This window comes from Erpetoichthys calabaricus, chromosome 4 (assembly GCF_900747795.2).
Source record: "Erpetoichthys calabaricus chromosome 4, fErpCal1.3, whole genome shotgun sequence".
In the NCBI taxonomy this organism is placed as follows: Eukaryota; Metazoa; Chordata; class Cladistia; order Polypteriformes; family Polypteridae; genus Erpetoichthys; species Erpetoichthys calabaricus.
Genome location: NC_041397.2, coordinates 307,284,623 through 307,296,986, shown reverse-complemented (window position 1 = coordinate 307,296,986; position 12,364 = coordinate 307,284,623). Strand labels below are relative to the sequence as shown.

The 12,364-nt window shown below is 38.7% G+C and overlaps 1 protein-coding gene across 1 annotated transcript; it reads left to right on the top strand.

Moving 5' to 3' along the window:
- Positions 1-209: 209 nt before the first annotated feature.
- On the top strand, positions 210-11,822 carry LOC127527598 (olfactory receptor 8H1-like). The gene is made up of 4 exons (XM_051926706.1): positions 210-347; positions 465-530; positions 9,730-9,780; positions 10,857-11,822. Exons 1-4 carry the CDS (start codon positions 210-212, stop codon positions 11,820-11,822), a joined length of 1,221 nt encoding a protein of 406 aa, XP_051782666.1.
- Positions 11,823-12,364: the final 542 nt, after the last annotated feature.

The following is a 12,364-nucleotide window of genomic DNA, read 5'->3' as shown; positions in this document are numbered from 1 at the left end:
ACCAGAAAATGGAAATGCCCAAAACAACAATGCTAATAAAGAAAATAAAAAGCAATAATGCATTTCAAAACAAATGCAAAGGTAAACACTAAATACTAAAGAAATCAGCAAGGAATTCAGAAATTTAACCAGGCAGGTTAACAATAAGTGTTGCACAGTCCATAAAAGAGGACATAAAGTCACTGCTGACATGTCCATCACAGCCTCAAATGTCCATCACAGGCTCCGTCTGGCTGCGTAACCCAAAAACATTTGTGAATCCTAACCTGCAAGAGTTTCCTGATCTGAGATTAAAAACCCCTGCTTTCAGTATACAGGGGGTCCTTAGAGTGGGGAAAAAGCCACTGGTAAGGGACTGAACAAGTAAAGGAGGCTAGAGGTGAACTAGGCGAGGGGTAAATAGGAGGGCCAGAAGGCTTAGGTTTTTTTGTTATTTTTAAGCCCCTATTTGTTTACATTGTAAGGTTTCTAAACTCTTTTGGGACTCTGATCAACAGGACGATACACCGAAGCATGATCGCCGTATCTGTGTAAGACAGCTTATCAGTTTCCAGGGCAACCTCATGCTCCCAGCACTCAAGCGGCTCGTCGGGAAAGCAAATCTGAGCCAACCGCGGTTGCGCTATTAGTGCCATTGACGATGGGTGATGCAAGGAACATTATGAATGCAGGGAACAGGATTACCTGGCCACAACCTTGCCTGATTGCTGTGTCTGTGTATAGGAGAGTGGTAGATCCCGCAATATACAATAAATACAACTAGCCAACCCGCGGCATAGCATATGCCACATAATTATGTATTGATGGGTGAACACTTCCTGAATGACACAGTTGTCCAAACAGAAGTGAAAATAAAATCGAGCGTGGTGAATTCTTTGACTGCATTCTCTGCCTTGTAGTGCAGTGGTAGTGTTGCCGCTTTACAGTAAGGAGACTGTGGAAGATTTGGGGTTCGCTTCCCGGTTCCTCCCTGTGTGGATAGCGCTTTAAATACTGAAAACACCGGTATATCAATGTAATGAAGTATTAATATTCTTATATTATCTGCGACAAACAAAACTGTTTTACACGGTGCATACCAACCCATGGCATAGTATATGCCACATAATCACGTTGCTTTTTAAATGTTTTTTAAGCAGAGGGAAAAAAATGAACATTTGCAAAATCCGTAACGCTGCATTCAGTAAGTACAATGCACACGCGTTTAATTTGTCAGCCACTTTTTGCCAACCATCTTTTCAGGTTTGGGCTGGTTTTGCAGTGTTACCGCTTGTGCATATTAAATCTTGCACAAAAAATGTGTCTGTTCTTTCATCATTTTGTTGCAGCCTATCAAAGACTTGCTGCCCCCAACTCCTCACCTGAGTCGCTGTCGTCTGTGCACCTCTGAGCCACGTTGTCCTTTCATTGTTCTTTGCGGTTCCAGCTGCTTTTCTATATATAATCCAAGTCACCCGACCATGGTAGTAGGAGGGGGGTGGGGTGCGTACACAGGGCAGGGATGTATTCAGAGGGAGCGTATGACCCGCACTCAGTGGGTATTCCTCGTTCGTTGGGAACAATTGCATGCCCCGGTGCCCATTACGAATGGGGTTTAACGGCTTACCCACGCCTGTCGGCGCCGGGTAGACACGCGTTCATCCATTCAGTGTAGAGCGCGTGTAGTACTGGACATCACATAACTGTTAATGCTCAATCTCAAGTGGCTGAAAGCCACTTGTTCCTCTAAGAAGTTGGACGCCTACCGCTTGGCGATTGTGTAACTATTAAGCAGGAGGGAGTCTCATTCGCTTTCAGAATTAACCAGACTAACCAGACTTAGATGGCTCCACCAACTAAGTACGGCCATGCAACACCATGCATAGAATCGAGAAAGAGCTATGAATCTGTCAATCTTCTCTGTGTCCGGGCAGGGTGAGGTTTCCCGTGTTGAGTCAAATTAAACAAGATTTGTGTGTGGCGAGTTGTTGTGTTCGAGCATATGAGCAGGCACTGTGAATGCCTTGAAAGCATGGGTGGACGCGTGCAGGGGAAAATGAGTATCTATATATCTTCTTAGATATAGACAGCGTCTGATAGTTGTGATGGTTTTACACTCCACTACATTGTGGTGAACGCTGGTAACAGTCAGGTGGGCAGGCGTATTAGAGTTGGTGCTCTTAGAGTTGGTGGGCATGTCTCTCTAGCGGTTCGAGTTCTTGGGCAGTGCTCTGTCGTTTGTATCCCACGGTCGGACGACTTGGTGGATTATATATGGAAATGCAGCTAAAACAGAAAAGAATAATGAAAAGTCAACGTCGCTCAGTGGTGCATGTGTACTGTAGCAAAGATGAAAGTGAGTTGTTTCGTCCGGGCACATGAGCAGGCACCGTGAATGCCTTGAGAGCGTGGGCAGACGCGTGCTCGAGTTGGTGGGCTGGGCTTTGTCAGTTGACTGATTTCAAAATGGTGCGTGCTTTCATGGGTGTCTTGCTTGCTCTGGCGGCGGCTTAGTGAATTATATATATTGATACACAGCCTCTTTTTAGATGGTCCTGCCACGTCCACCCTTGTTCTCGAAGCATACACACCGCCTGGTCATGGGCGGGGAAATGTCTTCCGTGTTCCTGCAGGACCATGTAAGAAGACGCATGTTTGTCGCAGATGCGAATTGCTGTATGTAGCGTTTAAAACAGTTTGCGATGGTGCACGCGGTCGTGCGTCGTAAACGAAAAGTCAACGTGGCTCAGAGATCAATGTGTACTGTTGCACAGACGAACATAAATGACGGCGTTTTTTCTGAGGCGGTGCATCCGAGTTGGTGGGCGTGGCTCTGCGAGTTGTCGTCGTATCCAATGGTCTTAGAGTTGATGGGCGTGGCTCCTTCCTACTTGTCGGCGGCTTAGTGAATCCACGCCCCTTCCTGCGTGCTTTCAAGGGTGTCTTGTTTTGGTGTGCGTGCTTTCATGGGTGTCTTCCCCTTCTGGCGGCGACTTTGTGAATTATATATATAGATATCCAATATACAATAAATAACCATGCTGTTCCTGTTTCATGCTGAATAAAACTGTTTTTGCTAAAGAACTGAGACTCAACCTTGTGTTTTGGGGTGCAAGACAGGGACCCATACATCACAATATAATTACTGGTTTGACATTTCTCCTGCTTTGGCAATAAAATCCTTTTCTTTTGCAATTTTCATTCTTCATTTGAGTGTGCAATTAGTGAACAGCAGAAATAGAGAACTTTCACCTGATCTGAGACTGATGCATGGTGAACACCTCAATGTTTCCCAGTGTTGGTGGTACCAGGATGATGTATATGAAGATTTGCCCCAAAGAAAAATTCACCAGGGGTTTGTCTTTTTAGACTTCATTTACTTTTTGGTGTATTCTGATCTGTGGAGCATTTGTAGCAGTAAACAAATGGTGCTTATTATTGTATATATTGTTATAGTCAGATTCATTTCCATTTTTGTTTATTTTTATGGAGGTAATTTGTGTATTTGGTGTTGGGACTTCTGATCAGTAGTTTTTTTCGCACGTGATTTTTTTCACTTTTTGATTTTTTATTGTTTTTCTGTCTGTTCTCAATGAACTGTGTTAATAAAAGGAGTAAAAAGTTTGTTTTTATATGTGTGTTCACCATTGGAGCCACCGTACATATTTGTATAGTCACTTGCACAAATTTTTACTTCTTTCTATTTTAATTTCTGTTCTTGCAGTGAACTGTGTATTTAATTGCAAGACATTGCATTTGTAAATATATTTGGCACATCTAGAATAAAACCAGAATCTCTTTACAACAACAGCTTTGTCTGTGTGCCAGTCTCGCACCAACTGGCCATTTAGTTACATCACCAGATGTCCATAATTTGCCAGGGTGCAATTGCTTGAGGCATCAGATGAACATCAAATGAATATTCATTGAATGCCTCTGTTGTTTGGCTTTAAAGCTAATAATGGAATCTGCTCCCATCCTATTCAGTGTTCTTTATTATCATTGGTGGTGGTAACATCTACATTTATATTTGTTTATGTGAGCATACACATATTGTGTTATATAATATTGTAGCAATGCTGCCTACTCACTTCCATGTATTTACAGTATCTGTTATTTGGTATTTATTGTTTGAAATGAGTTTGTATCCTGTGTTATGAATTCATTTTTGCTTTTATTCCTATTTTATTCCTTTGACTATTATTAGTAAGGGTCTTTGAACATGGTAATGATCCATCCATCCATCCATTATCCAACCCGCTATATCCTAACTACAGGTCATGGGGATCTGCTGACGCCAATCCCAACCAACACAGGGCGCAAGGCAGGAAACAAACCCCGGGCAGGGCGCACACACACACACACACCAAGCACACACTAGGGACAATTTAGAATCGCCAATGCACCTAACCTGCATGTCTTTGGACAGTGGGAGAAAACCGGAGCACCCAGAGGAAACCCACGCAGACACGGGGAGAACATGCAAACTCCACGCAGGGAGGACCCGGGAAGTGAACCCAGGTCTCCTTACTGCGAGGCAGCAGCGCTACCACTGTGATGGGAATGATGCTATATAAATAAAATGTATTACTAATGTTATTATTATTGTTAATTAAAGTGCATTAAGGAAAACATATAAGCAATAACAATATTGTTAGAATAACATGAAGCAAAAAGAGAAGCACATCTAGAGGGATTTTTATAATTGATATCCATCCCCACAGTCCACACTGGGGACTCCATGGAAAAAATTAGCTTTAAATACTTGCAGCCGTCCTTAGGAAACATAGTGTGGAAAAGTCTGCTCTTGCTTTCTGCTTCAATAAGTTTGATGGAAATGAGCATTACTGCTTTCTTTAATAATATATGATAGATACAAAGAGATGAACATGTACATTAAAAAAGACAAATAATACAGCTTAAGTATATATATACGAGAATGAAGGGACTGTGACCTGTGTGAGCTTTGACTAAGAAGAGGAACACAAAGAATAAGTAAGGAACATCCACCCGAAAGGTAAAAATACTCATTTTTATTTGCATACGATATATTTGCAATCTACTTTGATTTTTATATTTGTAAAGGGGGCTAATCAAAGGTTAACTTTTAACTTTTGAAAGGATTTCAAATATTGTTGATATTAAAAGACATTTACTCAGCAGTGCAGGTCAACAAAAGAAAAGACACTTCACTCAAGTTCCACTTTCAGTGTGCTGTTTTGTCAAGATAATTTCAATTTGCTTTCTTCAATTACATCCCATTCTAATTTTATTCCTGACATCGATGAAGTTATATTTACAAATATAATCGCATAAATAACCCACATTTATTTGTGTAGTAAATTCTTTCCTGCAGACTAGCACTATTTAACAAAACAAACACTGAAGCAACCATACAAATACTAACCAAAAATACCACATCAATTAGCAATAATAATCATTATATCTGTTTTGTAGTTTAGGTTTTTAAACAACAGAGTTTATACATAAATAGATATGCACAGTACCGTTCAATGTAACATAAAATAAATTTCAATGATATTTAATATTTGGTATATCTATATTACTAAATGAAGGTTGTATATATGCACGGATGCCAGACGCCAGACGCACCGAAGCGCACGCGCACTGCGCCTCAGCGCCCCAGAGTCAAACCCAGCGGCTTCACAGACTCAGTAGGTGGCGCCCAAACAACACAACACAACCTGTAAACTAAACTTCAGGTCACAATACAACATCTGTGCCCTCCAAACTATTTCCTCAGTTTTAATAACATGATGGGAGCCCTGTAATCCTGGAAACACGGGAGAGCTGAGAAGTAGCCTACCTGTGTTGTAGATAAATTGCTGATTGAAGTTGTTTTTGGGCAAGACTGACAATTTCTTGATAAATGTCTCGGCAGAGTCTCCATGAAAGATGACATGACGCATTGGACATTGTTCTTATTTGGATTTGGAAAGATACTGTCATGAGAATGGTAAAAATAAGTATTAATTTTCTTCAGGCTGCTGACAACGTATAGACAACAGAAAGGTCTGTCGTATCAGACAACAAGACCAGTTAAACTGTAGAAAGCATCTAATACATGAAGACACTGCTACCACACCAGTTTATGATTTGTAAAAATTTATGAATAAACTGTTTGTGTTCCGTGAAATTTACTGTTGCTTCTTTTCATGTTTTGCAAGTTAAAACCTTATAATTGCAATAATAATATATATATTTTTTTAAAAGTTCTCGTTTGGGACATTTCCAGTGCTCCTGGGGGCTTTCTGGTAGCCTCTGGGCCCTAAGCAGTCGTTTCATTCGCTTTTGCCTCAGGCTGGCTCTGGTCATTGTTGTGCTACAAAGGTGAACCGTCACCTCAGTTTGAGGTGGTGTTCACTCTGGAGGAAGTTTTCTTCAAGGACCTCTTTGTATATTGTATTATACAGGGGTGCACAAATGTAGATTTAAAGTTGTGAGTATGCAAGGCCAGCAGTTTGAGCACTTGCAAGATTGTACCTAAGTGCACTGTGCCATTGTGGCATTCTTTTGCGTTAACAAAGTTAAAAACAATTGAGTTAATAAAGCAATTGCAATAATCAAACCCTGAAAGTCTTTTTCCATACAGACTATTATAAACCTACTTTTGCCCATCCTTATATTTCCTTTCTACAGTTTTGTTTCTGCCACTGAGAAGCACCCCCATAGCATGATGCTGCCACCACCACCCTTCACCATAGTGATGGTATTAGGCATGTGATGAGCAGTGTCTGGTGTTCATAATTCTTCTCAAAAAGTTCAATTTTTGTCTCCTCAAATCATATAATCTTTTCATAATGTTCTCAGAATCCTTTAAATGTCACTTGGCAAACTCCAAGTGGGCTCCTTTATGCCTTTTATTTAAGAGTGGCATCTGTCTAACCACTCTATCATAAATGCTTGATTTGTGGAGTGCTGTTGAGATGGTCGTTTTTCTGACAGGTTCTCCCATCTCAGCAGAGGATTTCTGAAGCTCAAGTTAGAGCGTCCGTTAAGTTATCGATCACCTCCTTGACCAAGGCTCTTATTGCCCTGTTACTCAATTTCGCTGGACAGCCAACTCAAGGAAGAATCCAAACTTCTTCCATTTAGCAACTATTGAATTTATTAAAAGCATATCATATTCCATAGAATCAAGTCAAACTTAACAAAATTAAAATCAAATGAGAAAGAGAGGAAGGCTAACAACCAGAGTAAAACTGTTGAGAGTAGTAAAGAGAGAAAGGAGTCTTTTCCCTGTTATAAATACTTATTCTAAAATGTTATTGATTAGGTCCTGCCAGGTTTTAAAAAACATTTTGTGCAGATCCTCTAAGTGTGAAGTTGATTTTTTTTCCAATTTCAAATAGTATGTAACATCAGTTACCCATTGACTTAAAAGCGGTGGGCTAGGATTATTCCCATTGAGCAAGACAAGTCTACATGGTAGTAGTGAAGTAAAGGCAATTACAGTTTGTTTGCACAGCTGTTAATGGATTAGGAGGGATTGTGACAACAAGACTGTCTGATAGGCATTTCAAAATTTCCATCTATATTAATGTTAATTTGGTACACGCCCAAAACATGTGGCCCAGAGAAGCTAGGGCTTGATTGCAATGTTTGTAGGTTGAATCTTGCCATGGAAACATTTTGGACAATTTCAAATGAGATAGATGTGCTCAATGAAGTTTTTTAAGTTGAATAATTGAATGTTTTGCATATATGGAGTTAGAGTGAATTTTGTGCGTGGCTGCCTTCCACTCCGTTTCTGAAATGTTGAGTAAGACATCCTTTTCCCACTGTGCTCTGGGATATTAAAAAAGGAAGGGACTTTAAAATGTTTTTATATATTATAGAAATGCTGTCTGAGTGTCCAAGACTGATCAATATCTCTTCTGGAATAGAAATAGGTGGGAGGTGAGGAAAACTGGGCAGATTTTGTTTAGAAAAGTTTCTAATTTGGAGATAGTGGAAAAATTGTGTTGATCGGAGATTAAATTTGGAGCATAATTGTTCATAGGATGCAAAGACATTATTTATATATAAATCTCTACATTATTTAATCCCATATGTTTTCCAAACATTAAAAACTGTGTAAGTTCGAGAGGGTGGAAAAAGGTGGTTATCATGTACAGGTGCCACAGATAAAATATTCTCTAACTTAAAGTGCTTTCTATATTAGTTCCATATTCTGAGTGAATGAAGGACAAATGGGTTGTTGGTATATTGGCGATAACTTGTATTTACTGTTGTACAAAGCAAGGAATATAAAGAAGTACTGCAGGATTTCTGCAGCGTTAGATGTTGTCACCCCAGTAGCTGAAGACCTATCCAGGTCTGGATTTAAGTCTGCGGCCATTATAATTTTATGAGTATTCAAATTAGGAATGGATGCAATTACATCTTGGATGAAATCTCTGTCATCCACATTGGGTGCATAGATATTTATCAAAATCATATTACAATTAAATAAATTATCCATAACCATCACATATCGCCCTTCAGGATCTGATAATACGTCTGATACTACAAATGAAATTGTTCTGTGAATTTAGATTCCCACACCTCTAGTTTTCTTTATATAGCTGGAGAAGAATATTTGACCAGTCCAGTTTCTTTGCAGCCGAAACTGATCCTTGCTTAATAAGTGGGTCTCCTGTAAAAACACTATCTTGGATTTTAGACTTGTTAGGTGAGAGAATACTTTCTTCATTTTAAGTTCATAATTGATACAAAGAATTGGTTTTATAACCCTGTTTTGAACTATGCCTCACCATAATTTGATCATGGAGGTCTACGGAGAGTTCCTTGGACTTCATGGCTTGGTTTTTTGTCCTGACATGCAGTGAGAATTGTAGGACTTTCTCTACACAGGTACATGTGTACCTTTCTAAACACTGTTCAGTCAATTCCATTTGCCACAGGTGGACTCCGATCAAGTTCTAGAAACATCTTGCTCCTTGAATTATTGCAAACAGGATGCGCCTGAACACAATTTGGTGTTTAACAAACCTTTCTGAAAGTTCATTAGTCATTATGGGGTATTGAATATAGATTGATGGGCAAAAGTGGCAAATGTATTTATTTAAAATGAAATCTACAACACAATAAAATGTGAAGAAAGTGAAGGAGTCTGGGTACTTTCTGAGTTCACTCAATAGCTTGCCGCTCACAAACAAGCTGAACTTATTTTGTTGCTTCTGGCAGAATTTGAGAAGGTGACACGCTGGAATGTTCTGTTTACTTATTAGCATGGAGGTGATAACAGAACTTGGGAAGCAAGAATATTTAATTACTGGGAATTGCCTTTACAGCCTGAATAGGAAAGATGAACTACTGCCTGAATTCCCTATTATTTCGTCCTAATTAGACATTGTCTTTAAAACCTGAGTGCCTTCGTTATTTTTTCTTTTGAATTATTATCTTCTGAGCATTGCTATGCCATTTGTATTACAAACTGATATTTGTAAGTACGGTGTTCCTCATCACATTCGTCAAAATAAACAGAAAAAATGTGTTGGTGAATTTGAAAAAATACATTTTGGTTTTTTATTGATATTCAAAGAAGCTATTTGAAGAAATAAGTATAAATAAATTATATTCAGACTGCAAACTACACAATAAATAACAGTGAATCCATATTTTTGGTTAATCTCGTTGGGTGGAAAAATAAAAGACAGTTTAGAATATATATGTTCCAAACAGTATGAGTTTTTGTGCTAAACTGTTCTCTTTATCTCTTTCCAGGTCAAACCTTTTAAAAGGAGGCCAGTGCGGAGGGGGAAGATTCAGAAGACTGTGACCCGTAAGTGACAACACTGGTGCTGCCAGTCATCAGATCTTTTGAGGAGAGGGAAAGAGAAGCCCTAGGCATCAGTGCCAACCCTCGACACTGAGCGGAATTACTACTTAACAAGTCCTCAAGTTACCTACTAATCGCATGCATGTGTATGACACCAATTTTAGTGAATATGCCTCATCACGCTATGAATTTCTGCCATTTGATTAATTGAAGGGTCAGTTTAAAACAGAAAACGATTATTAATAAAGTTCCAAAAAATGTTTTATAGGATCTCTAATGACATTCAAAAAGAGAATTTCAGTAAATAATTAAACATAAATTATTAACCACCTAGGGACTACACAATAACCAACAGTGTCTCCTTGTTTTTTGCGTAATCTATATTTCTTTGACAATTATCAAGATTTTTTATCAAGTCCCTTCCTTTCAAAGATCCCAGGGCACAATGGGGAAAAGATCTCTCTTTTAAGAAAAGGAGTGGAAGGCAACCATGCATAGAATACACTCTAGCTCCATATGCACACATTCAACTTAAAATCTTAAAATTGAGCGCATTTATCTCAATTAAAACTATCCAAAATGTTCCAGAGCAAAATTCAACCTGTGAATGTTGGGCTCCCAGAAGGGTATAAAGTGGAGAAGGACAAACAAATCATAATTGCCTTCACCTAAGTACTAACACATAGACTTACTGTATCTTGAACAAGTGGAAGAATCCCAACCTACCACCTTTACGTTAGTAGGTAACTGATGTCCTATACTATCTCACTCAGAGGATTTGTTCAAAATTTTCTTAAAAATATGGCAGGATCAAATCAATAACATTTTAGAATAAGCTTTTATATTAGTGAAAAGGGTACTCGTCCTCCTTTGCTGCTTTAAAGATTTGCTTTGTTAGCAGGCTCTCCTCTCTTTTTTTGGGTGGGGGTTGAATTTTGGTTCTGTTAAAATTGATTTGACTGTATGAATTGTTATTTGCTTTCAACTTATATTAATAAAACAAATGTAAAAAATTATATTTTCAAGAATTATGAATTCCTGTGCTTAAATATACTTTGTATCTTTCTTTTAGGTAAATCTGGGAGTTAATGGGATGAACGTCACTGTCATTGTTTCCGAATTCATTTTGCAATGTGCCATCAATTCACAGCAGAGAAGCCAAACGATCTCAGTCCTGATTTTTGCATACTTAGTCACCCTTTTTGGCAACCTGTTTGTGATTGTGGTCATTAAAAGTAATCGTCACCTCCAAACGCCAATGTATTTGTGCATTGCCACACTGGCGTTCATCGATCTGCTCAACAGTACTAACCTGATTCCAAAAATGGTGGCAGTTGTTTTAGACTCATCGGTTATTTTGTATGGACTTTGCATTTTTCAGATGATTTTCCTATCCCATTTGGATGTGGTTGAATTGTTTCTCTTCGTCCTTATGGCTTGTGACCGGTTTATAGCTGTGGTTCATCCATTAAGATACCCCGTGCTTATAACGAACAAAATTATCTGCATTGGCATCTTCATGTGCAATGTTGTTAGCATATTAATCCTCTTACCATACATGATTTTTGTTGCTGAGCTTTCCTTCTGTCATACTAATGTCCTGCCATACTGTTTTTGTAATTATGTTACAATGGTTCATGTTTCGTGCAATGAAGATCCCAAATACTTGGCTACGTTATCTTCCACAGTTACTCTGTTTGGTGTGCTCCCACTAGTAGTCATTCTGTTCTCATATTACAGGATTGTTCGGGCAGCACTGAAGATCTCCTCGGTGGATGGGAAAAAAAAAGCACTCAGCACCTGTGTGACCCACCTTATTGTGACGGGACTTTTTTATTTCCCACTGATGATATCATATACCTTACCAGGGACTGGGATTAGACTGTCTGAAGAAGCTTTCAATACAATGGTCATTATTGCCAATATTATCCCTCCAATGATGAATCCCATGATCTACAGCTTCAGGAACCATGAAATAAGAGTAAGCATTTATAAAATGGTTGCTTACAAGAAGTCAGAATTTAAAATGAATGTCTAATGATATTAGCCAAGTTGGTTGGAATATCAGGGAAGTTGTGAAGTATAGTGTGAAAATTAAAAATGTACCATGGCTAAACCTTTGGTTTCATGATTTGGTTTCACCATTGGGCTGCATAAAAATGTAATTCTTCAAACACAAAATTCAATTCTACAATTGGGCAGTTTATCAAGATGGAGGGTCCAAACTTAAAATAGTAAAATAGTCATTTTCTGGCAATTACACATGCATAAATGTGAAGTTCTTCAACCACTGAATATTGTCATGCATGCAAATCTGTGAACATGTTCTGATATGGTCTATCAAAATGACTTTGGACAGAGAGGGGCTAAGGATGTTTACCTTGGTCCCGATAATCATTCAAACACCAGCAATTTCAAGTGAAAGAGGAAAGACTAAAAGAATATAGACTGAAGCCAATTTCCAGACTTTTTCAAATATATTCATCCATAGCCTTCAGTTTAAAAGAAGATGATGGATAAACACAACCCTTTAGGTAGTGGAGCACCAGTTATATCAATAGCACAATCATAGAGGTGAGC

Excerpts from the sequence above, each read along its gene's own strand:
- LOC127527598 (XM_051926706.1), top strand. The coding sequence starts at position 210 with ATGTCCATCACAGGCTCCGTCTGGCTGCGTAACCCAAAAACATTTGTG. Across the intron at positions 531-9,729 it reads AGCATGATCGCCGTATCTGT|GTCAAACCTTTTAAAAGGAG; the intron begins GTAAGACAGCTT and ends ATCTCTTTCCAG. Across the intron at positions 9,781-10,856 it reads GGGGGAAGATTCAGAAGACT|GTAAATCTGGGAGTTAATGG; the intron begins GTGACCCGTAAG and ends TCTTTCTTTTAG.